A 12,827-nucleotide genomic window follows, 5' to 3' on the forward strand; every position below is an offset into this window, starting at 1 on the left:
TTTCTGCAGAAGCCTGTCTGGGAGAGAGTCCACCCCACCTGCGTGTGCCCCTCTCTGACAGGGCCCTCTGACCCACTCTTTGGGCTGTGGCTCTGTGTCCTGCGGGCTTCTCTTCTGGAAAATAACACCATGGAAGAGAGCTTGAGGTTTCTTGCTTGTTAATTAGTTTTCTGGTTGTCGCTGTTTGATTCATTTTAGAAATGGGAGTCCTCTGGATCTCGTGTCTTTCAGGCCCGTTGAAACAGCTCTGTGAGCTTCAGCAAGAGTGCTGGCATCTGCTGTCAGGAGCCTCAGAGTAGCTCTGCTGGAGCTGGAGTGCCTCTGCCTCGAGAATGAACCACTGGGCCCCACTCCCCGGGCTCCTGTTCTGCTCGCAGCTGACCTCGAGCCAAAACTCAGCTGCAGATTGAACAGAGACTTTCCCCCTTCAAAGCCCACCAGTTAGAGTTAAAAGGCTTTGCAGCTGAACCCAGAGTTTAAACAGCAGATGCCACAGCTTGGGCTGCAGTTGGGACTGTCGCGCTCCTGTCATCTCTGAGTCGGCGGATCCCAGGGCCCTCTGAAGGCCTCCACTTCTAGCTTTTGAAGCGGAAGTTTGGGGGTGGTTGGCTCTTCCTGCTGCGTGCGCCTGTGCTGTTTTGGGCTGCGATGGCACTTGGCCCGACTCCTGCTGGTCACAGGCACATAGCCAGTCCCCAGGGCACCCTCGGGGAGCAGCTCCGAGTACTCCAGGTCAGGAGACTCTGGAAAATCAACATTCCTCCTGCCAGTGGGGGGCACTTTGGCCTCTGGCCTTTGATTTGATGTGTGGTGAAGGCTGCAGTGGTTTAATAATCCTTCTTGATTCAATAGCCCTTCAGGAACCTCCCTCTGGCCCACTTGGCGCTCCTGATGGGCAGATGGTGGCAGCGTCCCCAGGTGGCCCTTTGCTGTGTCCCCGGGCGCCTGGGCTCTGCTGTGCTGAGCCTCCCCGGGGGAGCCCCGTCTCCCGTCAGCGCCTCTGCCTGCCCGGCTGGCGTTGCCAGTGGCGTTGCCGCATGGGGAGCGTGTGCGTGGCTTTTCCTGTAGTTTTTATTTGTACTTATGCATATAATATATAAATGCTCATCAAAAGAAATTCAAATAAGGCACGTGAAGTTTAAGATCCCTTTGATTTTAACCACCCCTCTTGGCCCTGACCTGGCTAGGTTATATTCTGTAAATATGCGGGCACATCGGTGCCTTTCTTTAGAAATAAGCAGTGGAGGTGCAGTTTTGGGTGCATATGGAAAGATGCACCCTTTCTCTGCGTGCCTGCCGGCCTGCTCGGCCTCCCCGAGGAGGGGCAGGGTGCATATGGAAGTGGACACTCTACACTTGAGGCATTTCTCTGCGTGCCCGCGGGCCTGCTCTGGCTCCCCGAGGAGGGGCAGGCGCACTTTGGGAGCGTGGGGTCTTGGCACGCCTCCTGCTTGCAGTGCTGGCTGAGGCCCTGCCTGCGGGCCGGGTGCTCCTTAGGGTCTGAACAAATGAACGCGTCCTCCCCGAGGCCTAGAAATCAGTGTCTCCCCCTCCTGCCCTCCCCTTCCTCCCTGCTGTGTGGTCCACACAGAAGATGCTGTCTTCCTCCTCTCTGCTCCGCGCTCAGCCCTGCAGAGCTTGGAGAGCCAGCACGGAGGGAGGTGCTAGCGATTACGAGACACTGGGTGTGTCTGCTTGCCCTCCACCCGGGTCAGGGCACAGGGGCAGAGGCCTGGGCCTCGGGGAGGGCACGCGCCCCTTGGCCCCCGCGCTGTGTGGAACCGGCCCCCGACGCCTGACTTGGCAAACACAAGCGGGGCCAGAGCGAGCGCTGGGCCAGGCCCTCACTGGATGCTGTCAGGGGTGTCCCTGCGGCGCAGGCTGTGGTGCTGGGGCTCTTTGGGACGGGGTGTCCCTGCGGTGCGGGCTGTGGTGCTGGGGCTCTTTGGAACGGGGTGTCCCTGCTGTGAGGGCTGTGGTGCTGGGGCTCTTTGGAACGGGGTGTCCCTGCGGCGCAGGCTGTGGTGCTGGGGCTCTTTGGGATGGCCATGAAGACGCGTTGTGCGTGACCTGCGGGCTCGCCTGACGGGGCTGGCCACTGGCTCTGGGCGATGGCACTGCGCCTGGGGCTGGGGTGTGGCCGGAGGCTGCCTGCGGAGTCTGCCCTGGCCTTGGGCCCTGCGCAGCCTCCCCGCCGCAAGCTCTCAGTGGGAGCAGCTCCCTGCGTGCTCGGATGAGCCGCACCCCCCCTGGGGAGTTGCTGCGGGGGGCTCTTGTTTGCGTGGCTGGTCGAGAGGGAGGAGTGGCGTGGGGGGTAGAAGAAAGCCAGCTGCCTGCTTAGTTTATTCAGATATGGAGCCAGTCCCCTTGATGGCTTGTTGAAGTAGCTGCTCAAAAGTTCCAGCGGGTTTGGGGTCTGATGGCTGCCCCGAGGTTCAGCTGGAGAGTGTGCGCCTCGGCCACCGGCTGGCATGGCCGCGTGTAGGTGGCCCCAGCCTGCGGGTGTCCCGGGAGGGTGCAGGTGCCTGAGCCGTCAGCGGGAGTAGAGCGTTTCTGAAGAAGAGCATGTTAAGTTCATTTTTCTCTTCATTTGACCATTCCCAATTTCTCCTCATTATTAAATGGTTACATTTCAAATTATCTTTACTTCAGAGGAGAACGGAGGGCCTTGGTTGAGAGCTTTCTGTGTCAACTCTAGTTCCTGGCTTTGTGGGGCTAGTTTGTGCCTCAGGGCAAGACCCTGGTTTCTAAATTGCCGTCCTGTGCTCCCAGCCCTGCCGTTGCCCTCCAGCTTCCAGACAGGTTTCTGCCTGGAGGACATTGCACACAGCTTGCCTGTGATGAGAGAATACCGCCCCCTCAGCTCATGAGGCCCCCAGAGGGTGTGTGGCCGTCTGTCTGACAGACGCTTCCCCTTGGGCCCAGAGGGACTGGTGACCTTGTAAAGGTAGACGTGCGTAGTTTCATCGGTTTTGAATATAGTTTCCATTGATTTAATAATAGTTTGCATACTCCTTAGCATAAAAAATAGAAGATAACTTCAATCTCTTTAAAATGTTAAAAAAAAAAAAAACCCTCTTGGCTTAAAAGGGTTTACTTGGTTCGCTTACTTACTCTCTGAGGTCGGCAGACATGAGGAAGCTCTGAGAAGAATGGGGATCTGGCGTTCAAGGCTGGCTCAACCCCTCCCCTCTTAGATTTCAGTTTTCACAGGTCTCTGCTGGTGAGCATTTTTCATGTGTTTTCTCATCCACAGAGCTGGCTGGCATTCAGGGCAGAGCAAGGATAGAAATCTTGGCATCATGCCTCTTGGTTCCTCACACATCAAGGCCGTGTCCTCACAAAATGTGCAGGAAAGGGTGTTTTTCTGGCAGCCGGGGACGGCCTGCATGAGGCGATGTGAAACGAAGAGGGCCTGGCCTTCCCTGCTGGGGGGTGCTGAGGACAGAGGCCTGTGTGGGGCGGCTGTGGGCTCTGCTTCGTGCCAGGGCTGCGCTGGGCCTTCAGGACACACTGCCGGCACGCAGGGGCCTTAGGCTTCACGCCTAGTGATAGCAGACCCAGGAGGCCCCGCTGGTCACAGGGCAGATGGTCCTGAGCAGCCTTGTGATGAGGCGAGGAGAGGCTTGGGGGCTTCTCGGAGGAAGTGACAGCTGTCCCGAGACCTCTCCAGTGAGGATGAGAGAGGCCTGGGGAGGCTGAGGGAGGCGTTCTGCAGGCCCAGGGTTAACCATCACGGATATTCCGGGAGCGGATGGGTTGGTGTGTCCAGGCAGCAGAGGAAAGTCTGGCGGGAGGCGGAGAGGCCCCTCCAGGCCTGGTGGCTCGGGGTCTGTGGGCTCTGAACATGAGGCTCAGCTCAGCAGGTTTCTGTGAGTGGCCCTCGGACAGGCGGGACAGCAGGGGCAACTTCAGCAGGAGTGGGGAGGCCAGAGAGTGCTCTGGGCCTGGGTGCTGTGCTGGCTCTGGGGCTGGGAGAGGAGCCTGTGCGCACTGCGCTGTCGCCCCGTGGAGCCCTGGGCCTGAGCCCCGGGCCTGTGCTCGCCTCCACGTGGCGCCTGAGGATGGTTTTGCTTTGCGTTTCTCTAAGAATTAGTGGTGTTGAGCATCTTTCATTTTTTTTAATGCCATGTTAGCTCCATGCAGGGCTCAGGAGTCTTTGCTCTCCACTTGATGTTCCATCTCTGTCTCTCGTCTTTCTTCCTCTTTGAAGACATTAAAAAAAACCCGTTCTTTGACGCTGATGTGTAGTTAGTTTACAGGGCTGGTATTTCAGGACTGCGCTGACAGTACAGCACAGGGCTCAGTTACGTGTGTCTGTCCTTTTTCAGGGTCTTTCCCGTTGTAGGTTATCACAAGGCGCTGAACGCAGTCGCCTCTGCTCTACAGTAGGTCCTGTCGTTTATCTGCTTTATTTGTATTTATTACTTTCATTTTTCACTTTCATGCATTGGAGAAGGAAATGGCAACCCACTCCAGTGTTCTTGCCTGGAGAATCCCAGGGACAGAGGAGCCTAGTGGGCTGCCGTCTCTGGGGTCGCACAGAGTCGGACACGACTGAGCGACTTCACTTTCACTTTTCACTTTCATGTATTAGAGAAGGAAATGGCAACCCACTCCAGTGTTCTTGCCTGGAGAATCCCAGGGACGGGGGAGCCTGGTGGGCTGCCGTCTGTGGGGTCGCACAGAGTCGGACATGACTGAAGCGACGCAGCAGCAGCAGCAGCAGACTTTGATAATGGCCGTTGTTGCCGGCGTGAGGTGGGCCCGAGCACGGTTTGGATTTGCGTCTCTCTGAGGATTAGTGGTGTTGAGCGCCCTTCCTGTGCCTGCTGGGCGTGTGAATGGCGAAGGCACTTCTGTGCACGCTCTCCTGAGCCGGGTGCTGAGCTGGAGGACAGGGCTCAGGTTGAGGCTCCGTGCTGGGAGAGCGGGCGACCTTGGAGCCCACCGTCACGGACTTTTAGTCTCAGTTTCCCCGTCTGTGAAATGGAGACGGTGAGCAGCGCGTCTGCCGTGACCATTGGCCTGATCGTCCCCCTGGAGGCGTTTCGACACGGGAGGCACCGTGCCCGTGGCGCCTGCTGTTCCCCCGCTGCCGTCCGCGCGCGTGGTGTCTGAGAGGAGGGAGGAGGCTAGCGTGCCCGGGCACCCTGTCTGCGGGCCGCTGGCAGGCGCGCTTCCTCCTCACTTCACGTCCTCTGCGAGGCAGTGATGCGACGTACCGACTTGGTTTTCACAGGCGTGGGCTGGCACGAGTGACGTCCCCAGTGCCACGTGGCCGGCGGCCGGCTGTGCTGTGAGCCCACACACGCTGTCCGGGGGCCTCACAGGCCCTGACTCGCCCGGCTCTGAGGTCCGCCAGCAGCTTGCCTGGCTTTGGGCCGGCCCCTAGGGTCAGAGCCCCGTCCCCTGCGGGCACATCCCCCTGACCTCATGTGTTCTTGTCCCCCCAGGACGCCAGAGGACCTGTCTAGGTTCATTGTGGAGCTGCAGCAGCGCGAGCTGGCCCTGAAGGACAGGAACAGTGCCATCACCAGCAGGTAGGCCTGGCGGCCGCGCTTATCCAACAACCAACTTGCTTTGGAGAGGCCTTGCGGGTGAGCGTGCCCCTGGCTTCGCAGAGTGGGGCAGGCACTGCAGATGTGCGGTGTCCCTCATCCTGCCCCGCCGCACTGAGGCCCTACCCTGCGCCTGGGGGTCCAGGGCCAGGGCCTCCCCGCGCCCAGCCTGCGGTGTGTCCTGTGCCCGCTCTTACTCAGACGCCTGCTGGTGTCCCGGGCCAGTTCCACTCTGCCGTGACTCCCAGGCCAGCCGGGCCCCAGGCGTGAGGCTCAGTCCTACAAGGTGCGCCTGCGCGTCCATCTGGCCGGGAGTGCAGGGTCCTCCCTGCCTCTGATCAGGTGCTGGAGTGATGGCTGGAACTCAGGAAAGCGCTCTGTCTTGGATCACGGGTTTGTTGTGAAGCGTGCAGCTCAGATCAGCTGGACGGGAAGAGACGCCCCAGGCTTGTGTGGGGCGGGGGCAGGGCTGCCCTGTCCGCTCCGGGCGTGCTGCCCTTCCAGCGCCGCCTCGTGTCCACCGCCTCGGAGGCCCCTTTTCAGGGTTTCTGTGAGTTTCCTGCTTGGTTAAGTCTCAGCCGTTGGTGACTTCCTGGCTCTCCAGCCCACTCCCCTCCCTGGAGGCGGCGGGGAGGGGGCAGGTGGAACTTCCCGCCTCTCTTCCCAGCGTTGGTTCCTCTGGCACCCTCCACCCCCCCAGCCCCACGCTGCCCAGGGGTCTGGCCGAAGGGACACTCACATCATTCACTGTTGAGGAAATTCCAGGGCTTTGTAGAGCTCTGTGCCGGGAAAGGGGAGCCCGCCCACGTGCCGGCCTGCTCCTCCTGAACCATGCGTGGGCCTGTCCACTGCTGTCCGCCTCCCTCCTCTGGGGCCCAGGCAGGCGTCTCTCATGTATGCAGGGTGGCTGCCTACATCCTGGGTGTCGAGTCAGAGGCAGGAGGAGAGGCCTCTCCTTTTTGGAACAAGGAAACCTTTCCTAGGACCCCCACTGCTGGCAGACTCCCCCCAGTCATGCTCCCTGCCCCAGACCAGGTGCCCACGGAGGATGAGGTCAAACTAGGCGGTTCCCGCTTAGAGTCACTTGAAGGTGGACCGTCGTGTGAGGTCAGCCCCTCCGGTGAGGAAGGCTCGGGGCGGCTGAAAGGATGGTGACCAAGAGGGACCTTGGACGCTCACCCTCGCCCTGACGGGCTGGTGGGAAGGGGTCTGTGAGGTCAGCCTGTGGGCCGTGGTCACCCCCCGCAGCCTCACCCCCTGTGCAGACTGTGTGTTAATAGTTTATTAATAACCAAAGGAAGGCTTTCTTATTTTGGGGGCTGATGTCACTTTGAAAATTGCTTTTAGAAGCATCTGGTTGTGTTGGACATAATCACATCAATTTAGTTTAAAAACCTCAAATGATAAAGATTGCCTTTTGCTTTCAAAGTTGCTGTCAGATGAAATGGGCGTTAAAAGTGACTTGAAATTAAAGCTTTAACATTTTTCCACGCAATCCTCTTTATTTTACTTTGAATTTGAAACAGAATGAACTATTACAGGAAAGGAAACTTGTCTGCATCTTTCTCCCGCCAAACTGTGAGGTGCTTTCCGAAGTTTCCTGCTTGAGCAGCAGCAGGAAAGTCCGCCTCTCAGAGCTGTGAGTGTGGCTCAGGGAGGTCAGCCTCTCGGAGCTGCGAGTGTGGCTCAGGAAGGTCAGCCTCTCAGGGCTGCGAGTGTGGCTCAGGAAGGTCAGCCTCTCAGGGCTGCGAGTGTGGCTCAGGAAGGTCCGCCTCTCAGAGCTGTGAGCGTGGCTCTGGCTGTGGTCCTCGGCGGTGAGTCAGGCGTCCCAGCTCTTCTGTGGGCTGGGTTTAGAAATGGCCTCGCACTGCAGGGAGCGGTCCAGCACGGAGGGGAGGTGGTCTGGGGGACTGGGGGCCCCTCGTCCGCCTCTCAGGACCCTTGGGTTCCCTCTGAGATCCAGTGCAGCTGCCCCGGGAGCAAGGGCGTCTCAGGCCTCCTGAGGAAGAGCTTCACCTCTTCGGCAGGGTGGCCAACCTGCCTGACGGGTCCCGGCAGGGTAGGGGAGAGGACGTGCGACGCCTCAGGCCACGGGCCTGGGATGGGTCGTTGGCCAGGGCCGGGGTGCTCTCGGTCCTGTCCTCACGCCGCTGACGGCTACGCGGACGAGCGGTCTTGGCTGTGCGCCCGTCTCAGGAGCGTGTCTTGTGTACAGGCGCTGAGCACCGTCCCCTTCCTCCCAGGGAGGCCCCCCTCATCCGGCGACAGAAAGCATGGCAGGAGCCAGGGGTCTTCTGAGGGCCTCAGGCCCTGGGAGCAGGTGAGGTTCCCACCCCGCCTGTTGGTGGTGGAGTCACATGCAGGCCCCTGTAGGGAGATGCCAGGCTGGGGTCCTCTGCCCTCGGGGCCCTGGCCAAGCAGGACAGAGGGCCGTGGGCAGTGCCGTGCTCACAGCTGGCAAACCGACGTCGCCGTGCTGGGTGTGTTCCGTGCGGAGGCCAGGAGACCTCGTGAGGGGCTGATGTCACTCCCTCAAGACTTTGCAGGCAGCTGGGCAGAATCCAGGCTAGACCAGGAGAGGCGCCTTGGCAGGAGAGCAGAAGCTGAGCTCTGCCCAGCCCCAGGCAGGCGCGGTTCTGGCTGGAGGCTTTCGGGGCTCTTTAGAGGATGAGGCGAGATGGCGGGGGGAGCCTCGTCATCAGCCGCGCTCAGGAAACAGGTGGTGTGTGGGTGGTGCTGGGAAGTCCTCTGTGGCCTTGAGTCCAGCCGACGTCTTGGCGGGCGACCTTGGCGACAGCTGCTGTTGGTGGGCCTTTCTGTGAGCAGGGTGCCCTGGCCCGGTGGGCTGGTCCCTGCTTTCTGCACCATGGTCCTCCTGGGACAGACAGCTCCAGAGGCGCTGTGGGTCGCTGGTTAGAGCGGCCTGTCGGTGCCTGCCTTAGGACTGGAGTTTAATCACAGCCCAGGGAACCTTGCCTTCCACTCGTGGCTGCCCAGCGTTCGTCTTGTTCCTGTGGCTGGTCTTGGGCCCCGTGGGGGTGTGCTGAGGGTGAAGGCTGTCCCTGTGCACGTGTGGTGGTGCTGAGAGTATTTCCAGTGCTGGGCTGCGTGCTGACTGCCTCGCGCATGGTGTCTCCCCTGAGCCAAGCACGATGGTGCTGTCTCTGTCCCCCAGCAGAGCGCTGAGCCCCGTGTCAGACAGTTAGGAAGCCGTGGAGGCAGGATTTGAATCCTGGTCTGCGCGTCCTGGGAGCTCCATGGCGTCGTTTGAGGCTGGAGCCGGGTCCTGGAGAGGTGCTCCGTGTGGCCGCAGAGCGCCCTTTGCCACGCGTTGCTCTGCGCAGTGGGGCCGTGCGTCGTGGGCCTGCAGGTGTGACGTGTCGGGCCAGGCCCTTGGTGCGGATCCGGGGGACCTGCTGTGGGAGCGGGTGAGGGGAAGCCGAGCAGCCTCGGGGCTCTGCCTGCCACGCGCTGTGCATGCCTGCCGAGCCCAGCTCTCTGGGGCGCTTCACACCCGTCACACGCGCCAGCTCTGGGCTGCTCTGACGACTGCAGTTTATTCTGAAGATCGGTCTTCCTGCTCTGGGCTGTACGTGTCTCAGAAGAGCCCTTGGCTTCAACCTGTTAGTGTTTGAGGAGCCCGGCAGTGCCAGGGGCTTCCCAGGTGGCGCTCGTGGTAAAGACCCCGTTTACCGACGCAGGAGTCGAAGCAGACGCAGATGCAGTCCCTGGGTAGGAGGATCCCCTGGAGGAGGGCATGGCGCCCTACTCCAGCGTTCTTGCCTCGAAATCTTACGGACGGAGGAGCCTGGCGGGCTGCAGTCCAGGGGGTCACAGAGTCGGACACGACAGAAGCAACTCAGCCTCAGCCTGGGGAAAGTGTGGCTCCAGGGCAGTGCGGGGCGGCCAGTGGTGTTTCCCAGCGGCAGATTAGGAGTGAGCAGGTCTGTCTCGTGTGTGTGTGTGTGTGTGTGTGTGTGTGTGTGTGGCGGGGTCGGGGAGGGGGCGGGCAGAGGCACACCTGAAAGACGGGGGTGCTGTGTTTGCTGTGGACCCACTGTGACAGGTGAGACAGAAAGACAGGGTGAGGTTTTTGGTAAGAGCTTGTGGATGGTGCTCTTGCTTCTCATGTCGCCGGAGAACTTAGCAGAAGAGCAGGTGAAGGCAGTGGGAGCTGGAAATGCAGCTTTGGACACTGAGGTCTGTTAGAAAAGTGTGTGAAGCGTGGAGAGGCGGTTGGCACGCGGGCTGTAGCCAGGGTAGCGTCTAGACCGGGGCGCCCTTCCAGGTGGGTGAGGATGCGGCTCCACCTCAGCCTGCAGCTGACCAGGCGGGTGGGGACTCCAGAGAGCTGCTCTGCGGTCCTCCTCGCCCCGGACACGGGCGTCTGTGGGGTAGGCGGACGCGAGCCGGCTCCGTCCCCCCGGCGGCCTCGCATGGATGCGCCCCCGCCCCCTCCCCCAGGTGTTCCGGAGCCGCCCCCTCCCTGCGGGGCTCGTGCCTGCACGGTTCCTGCTGCCTCTGCCTGAAGTGGCACTGTGCCCGCCGGCCCTCACCACACTCCCCGCGTACTGTGTCCCCGCTGCCAGCCGCGCTCCCTGGGCCCAGAGGGCCGCCCGCCGCGCTCTGGTTGAGCGAGGGAATGGATGAGTGGTTCGGCTGAGCGCACAGGGATGTGCCAGGCGGACAGAGTGAGGCCTGCGGCGTGGGAGCCTGTGCTCTGCCCATCCCGGGGTGCCAGGCCAGACGTCAGGCTGGCAGGAGCCCAGGTCAGGCAGGCTCTGCACGGGTCAGCTGGCCCCTGACCGTGCCGTCCTGCCGGGCAGCCAGGGTGCCGAGGGGCCAGGCTTCGCCTTGTCCCTCTGTGCTCTGCCGTTGTGCGTGGTGCCCCAGCCCCGTGGACTGGCCTCAACTCGCTGATCTCCCTTGACTGGGGATGGGGCGCTGTGGTGCTGCTGCAGGCCCTGGACAGCCCGCCTCAGCTTCCTGCCGGGATGGCTTGTGCGCCCTCTGGGCCCCCTCCCGACCCTCTGTCCCCACTGGAGGGGGCAGGGCGGGCACGGGAGCCCCAGGCTGTTGGGGGGGGGTGTGCCCCCGTCCCACGCGGGAGCCGCTGAAGGATGCGTTGGCCCTTCCCACCAGCTGTCCTGCTCGTCCTGGCCATCACCGTCTCTGCAGTGGTGGCCTCGGGGTTCTCAGTGATGGAGACAGAGGCTCGCCTGTTTGCTCAGCTCTTGGTGCCACGCGACCTAATGGCCTTTGGCAGGAGGTGTGGAACCAGAGGCGTCTGACAGCTGGTCTCCACGCATTCTTCCTGGTGGTCATGCGCGTGTGGGCTCCATGGCCCTGTGAGGCACTGGCCATGGGCTTGATGGCGGCAGAGCAGGAGGCTCTTGCTCAGGCCGCGCGCCCTCGGCTGGTCGCTCATGGGGCCCCGGGGCCCAGGGGCGCTTGGAGACACAGGCAGCCATCCTCCTGTAGCTGCCCTGGCTTCGCGCCATCTCGGGTGATGTTTTCCGGGTTTTTGTTGTCTTCCGCAATTCTGGCTGGATCTAACAAGGTGAGAGTTACTCTCTCTAAGAACCGTTTCCTGGCCTAGTTGGTAACCAGGAGGTGACAAACAGATCTCTCCTGGCCCTCTGCTCGTCCCCTCGTCCCTTTATTCCTTAGACCTCCCTCCTTGCTTGGGACTCAGGGCAGGAAGAGTCTCCGCGCCGCTGTGCAGTGGGGGGCACGGGCCTCGGTCCGGCTGAGGGTCTGCGCCCGCCTGCAGTGCCGTGTTTCGACGTGAGGTGGTGCCTGCAGCCCTCCGAGCCACTTGGTCTGACTCTCCTCAGAACCTCCTCTGTGGCCTCCCCGGAGGGAGGGCTATTCCAGGCTATAAATTCTGCGGCCAATTAGAGAGGATGGGCGCGCACGGGAGGGCGGTGCCTGGAGGCTTCTCGGTTGAGGGCCCTTTGCAGATGCTTCCCGGGGACAGTGTCCGTGTCCTCTCCTTGAGTGGTGGATTCCGGGCCACCAGCTGCTTCCCCATCAGTGTGGGCGAGGCCGTTGGGGTGGGGCGTGGAGGTGTGGCCCCGCGCCGTTCCCCTTAGGGTGGGCATGGACCTCCAGTGCTGATGGCTGTTCCGGCTTGGCCCTGAGCCTCAGGAGCTGCTCTCACTTTCTAGACTGTGGCCGCCTGGCTTCTGTCCCTGAGACCAAGCCCTATCACCCTGAGGGAGAACCCAGTCCATCCGGGGTCCTGGTGGTGCCAGGCCCGCAAAGGACCCCCCTGGCAGTGCTGGTGGTTTTGCCCAGGCTCGTGTGAGGGCAAGGCAGGGGCTGTGTGTGGAAGCCCGTGGCTGCAGTTGGCACTTGGGTGGCGCGATCCCCGAGGCTCCCCTGGTGCTGGAGGTGGCGGCTCCTCCACTCCCTGGTCTCTGTGGGGTCAGCGCTGGGCGCCCAGCTCTTCTCCAGATCAGTGAGAGCAAAGACTGCGTGTGGGGCCCCCACAGGCTCTGGCTCGGCAGGTCTGCAGGGGCGGCCGGCTCCGTGTTCCCTGCAGGTGCCTGTGGAGCCGGAGCTGCTGGTCCAGGGACCATGCTCGGAGCAGCAACAGCTCGTCCTCCCCGGGTTCCTGTTGCACGGAGAGAGGCCTGCTCACTGCTTTCCTGTCATCGTCTTCCGAGAAGTCCGCTAAAGCCCCGTGAGCTCCCTGGACTGAGGGAGGCTCTGTTCTGTTAGGGGTTGTCAGCCTCTTGCTTTTGGGTCGCTCACTTCCTGTGGACACACACAGGGATGCTACCCCCCTGGGGCTGTGGCCCACGGAGGCCCTGGCATCGCTGGGTGAGGCCTATGGCCAACCCCCAGGCCCTCTGCTCCATGCATGGACCTGAAGGCTCTGGGCCTCGGGTGGGCCTGTGGCGAGTCTGTGCTCAGCGTGGCCGGTAGTCAGATGCCCTGCCTCTGACCCTGGAGGGGGCCCTGTGCTCACGTCCCAAGGGTGACCCTGTCCTCATGGGCTCTCTGGCCCTGCTCGGGGTGGAGGACGCGGCTCTCACTGGGGCATCCCTCCCTGCCGTCCGCCCGGCGGGCAGAGTGGACGCTATGGGGCAGAGTGTGCAGTCTGAGCTTGCACCGGCAGAGATGCTCGGTTTGGTCCAGTGGCTTTGGACAAGGGAGAGGGCAGAGCAGGGGCCGGGAGGCAGTGGTGGTGGCCTGAGGGCAGGACCTGCTGGCAGAGGCGCTCCTGGGACGCAGCTGCGGGCCCCCCTCCCCGCCCGC

General features: G+C 62.0%; 1 protein-coding gene across 2 annotated transcripts in view; it reads left to right on the forward strand.

The window, feature by feature from the left end:
- MAD1L1 (mitotic arrest deficient 1 like 1) overlaps positions 1–12,827 on the forward strand; it is a 244,258-nt gene that overhangs the window by 43,912 nt on the left and 187,519 nt on the right. For both annotated transcript variants that reach the window (XM_070362807.1, XM_070362808.1), the window contains one exon: positions 5,457–5,543. In XM_070362807.1, the coding sequence (XP_070218908.1) occupies positions 5,457–5,543 (87 nt within the window). The remainder of the gene's footprint in view (positions 1–5,456; positions 5,544–12,827) is intronic.

The sequence above is a fragment of the Bos mutus genome, chromosome 25, assembly GCF_027580195.1.
Source record: "Bos mutus isolate GX-2022 chromosome 25, NWIPB_WYAK_1.1, whole genome shotgun sequence".
Classification (NCBI taxonomy): Eukaryota; Metazoa; Chordata; class Mammalia; order Artiodactyla; family Bovidae; genus Bos; species Bos mutus.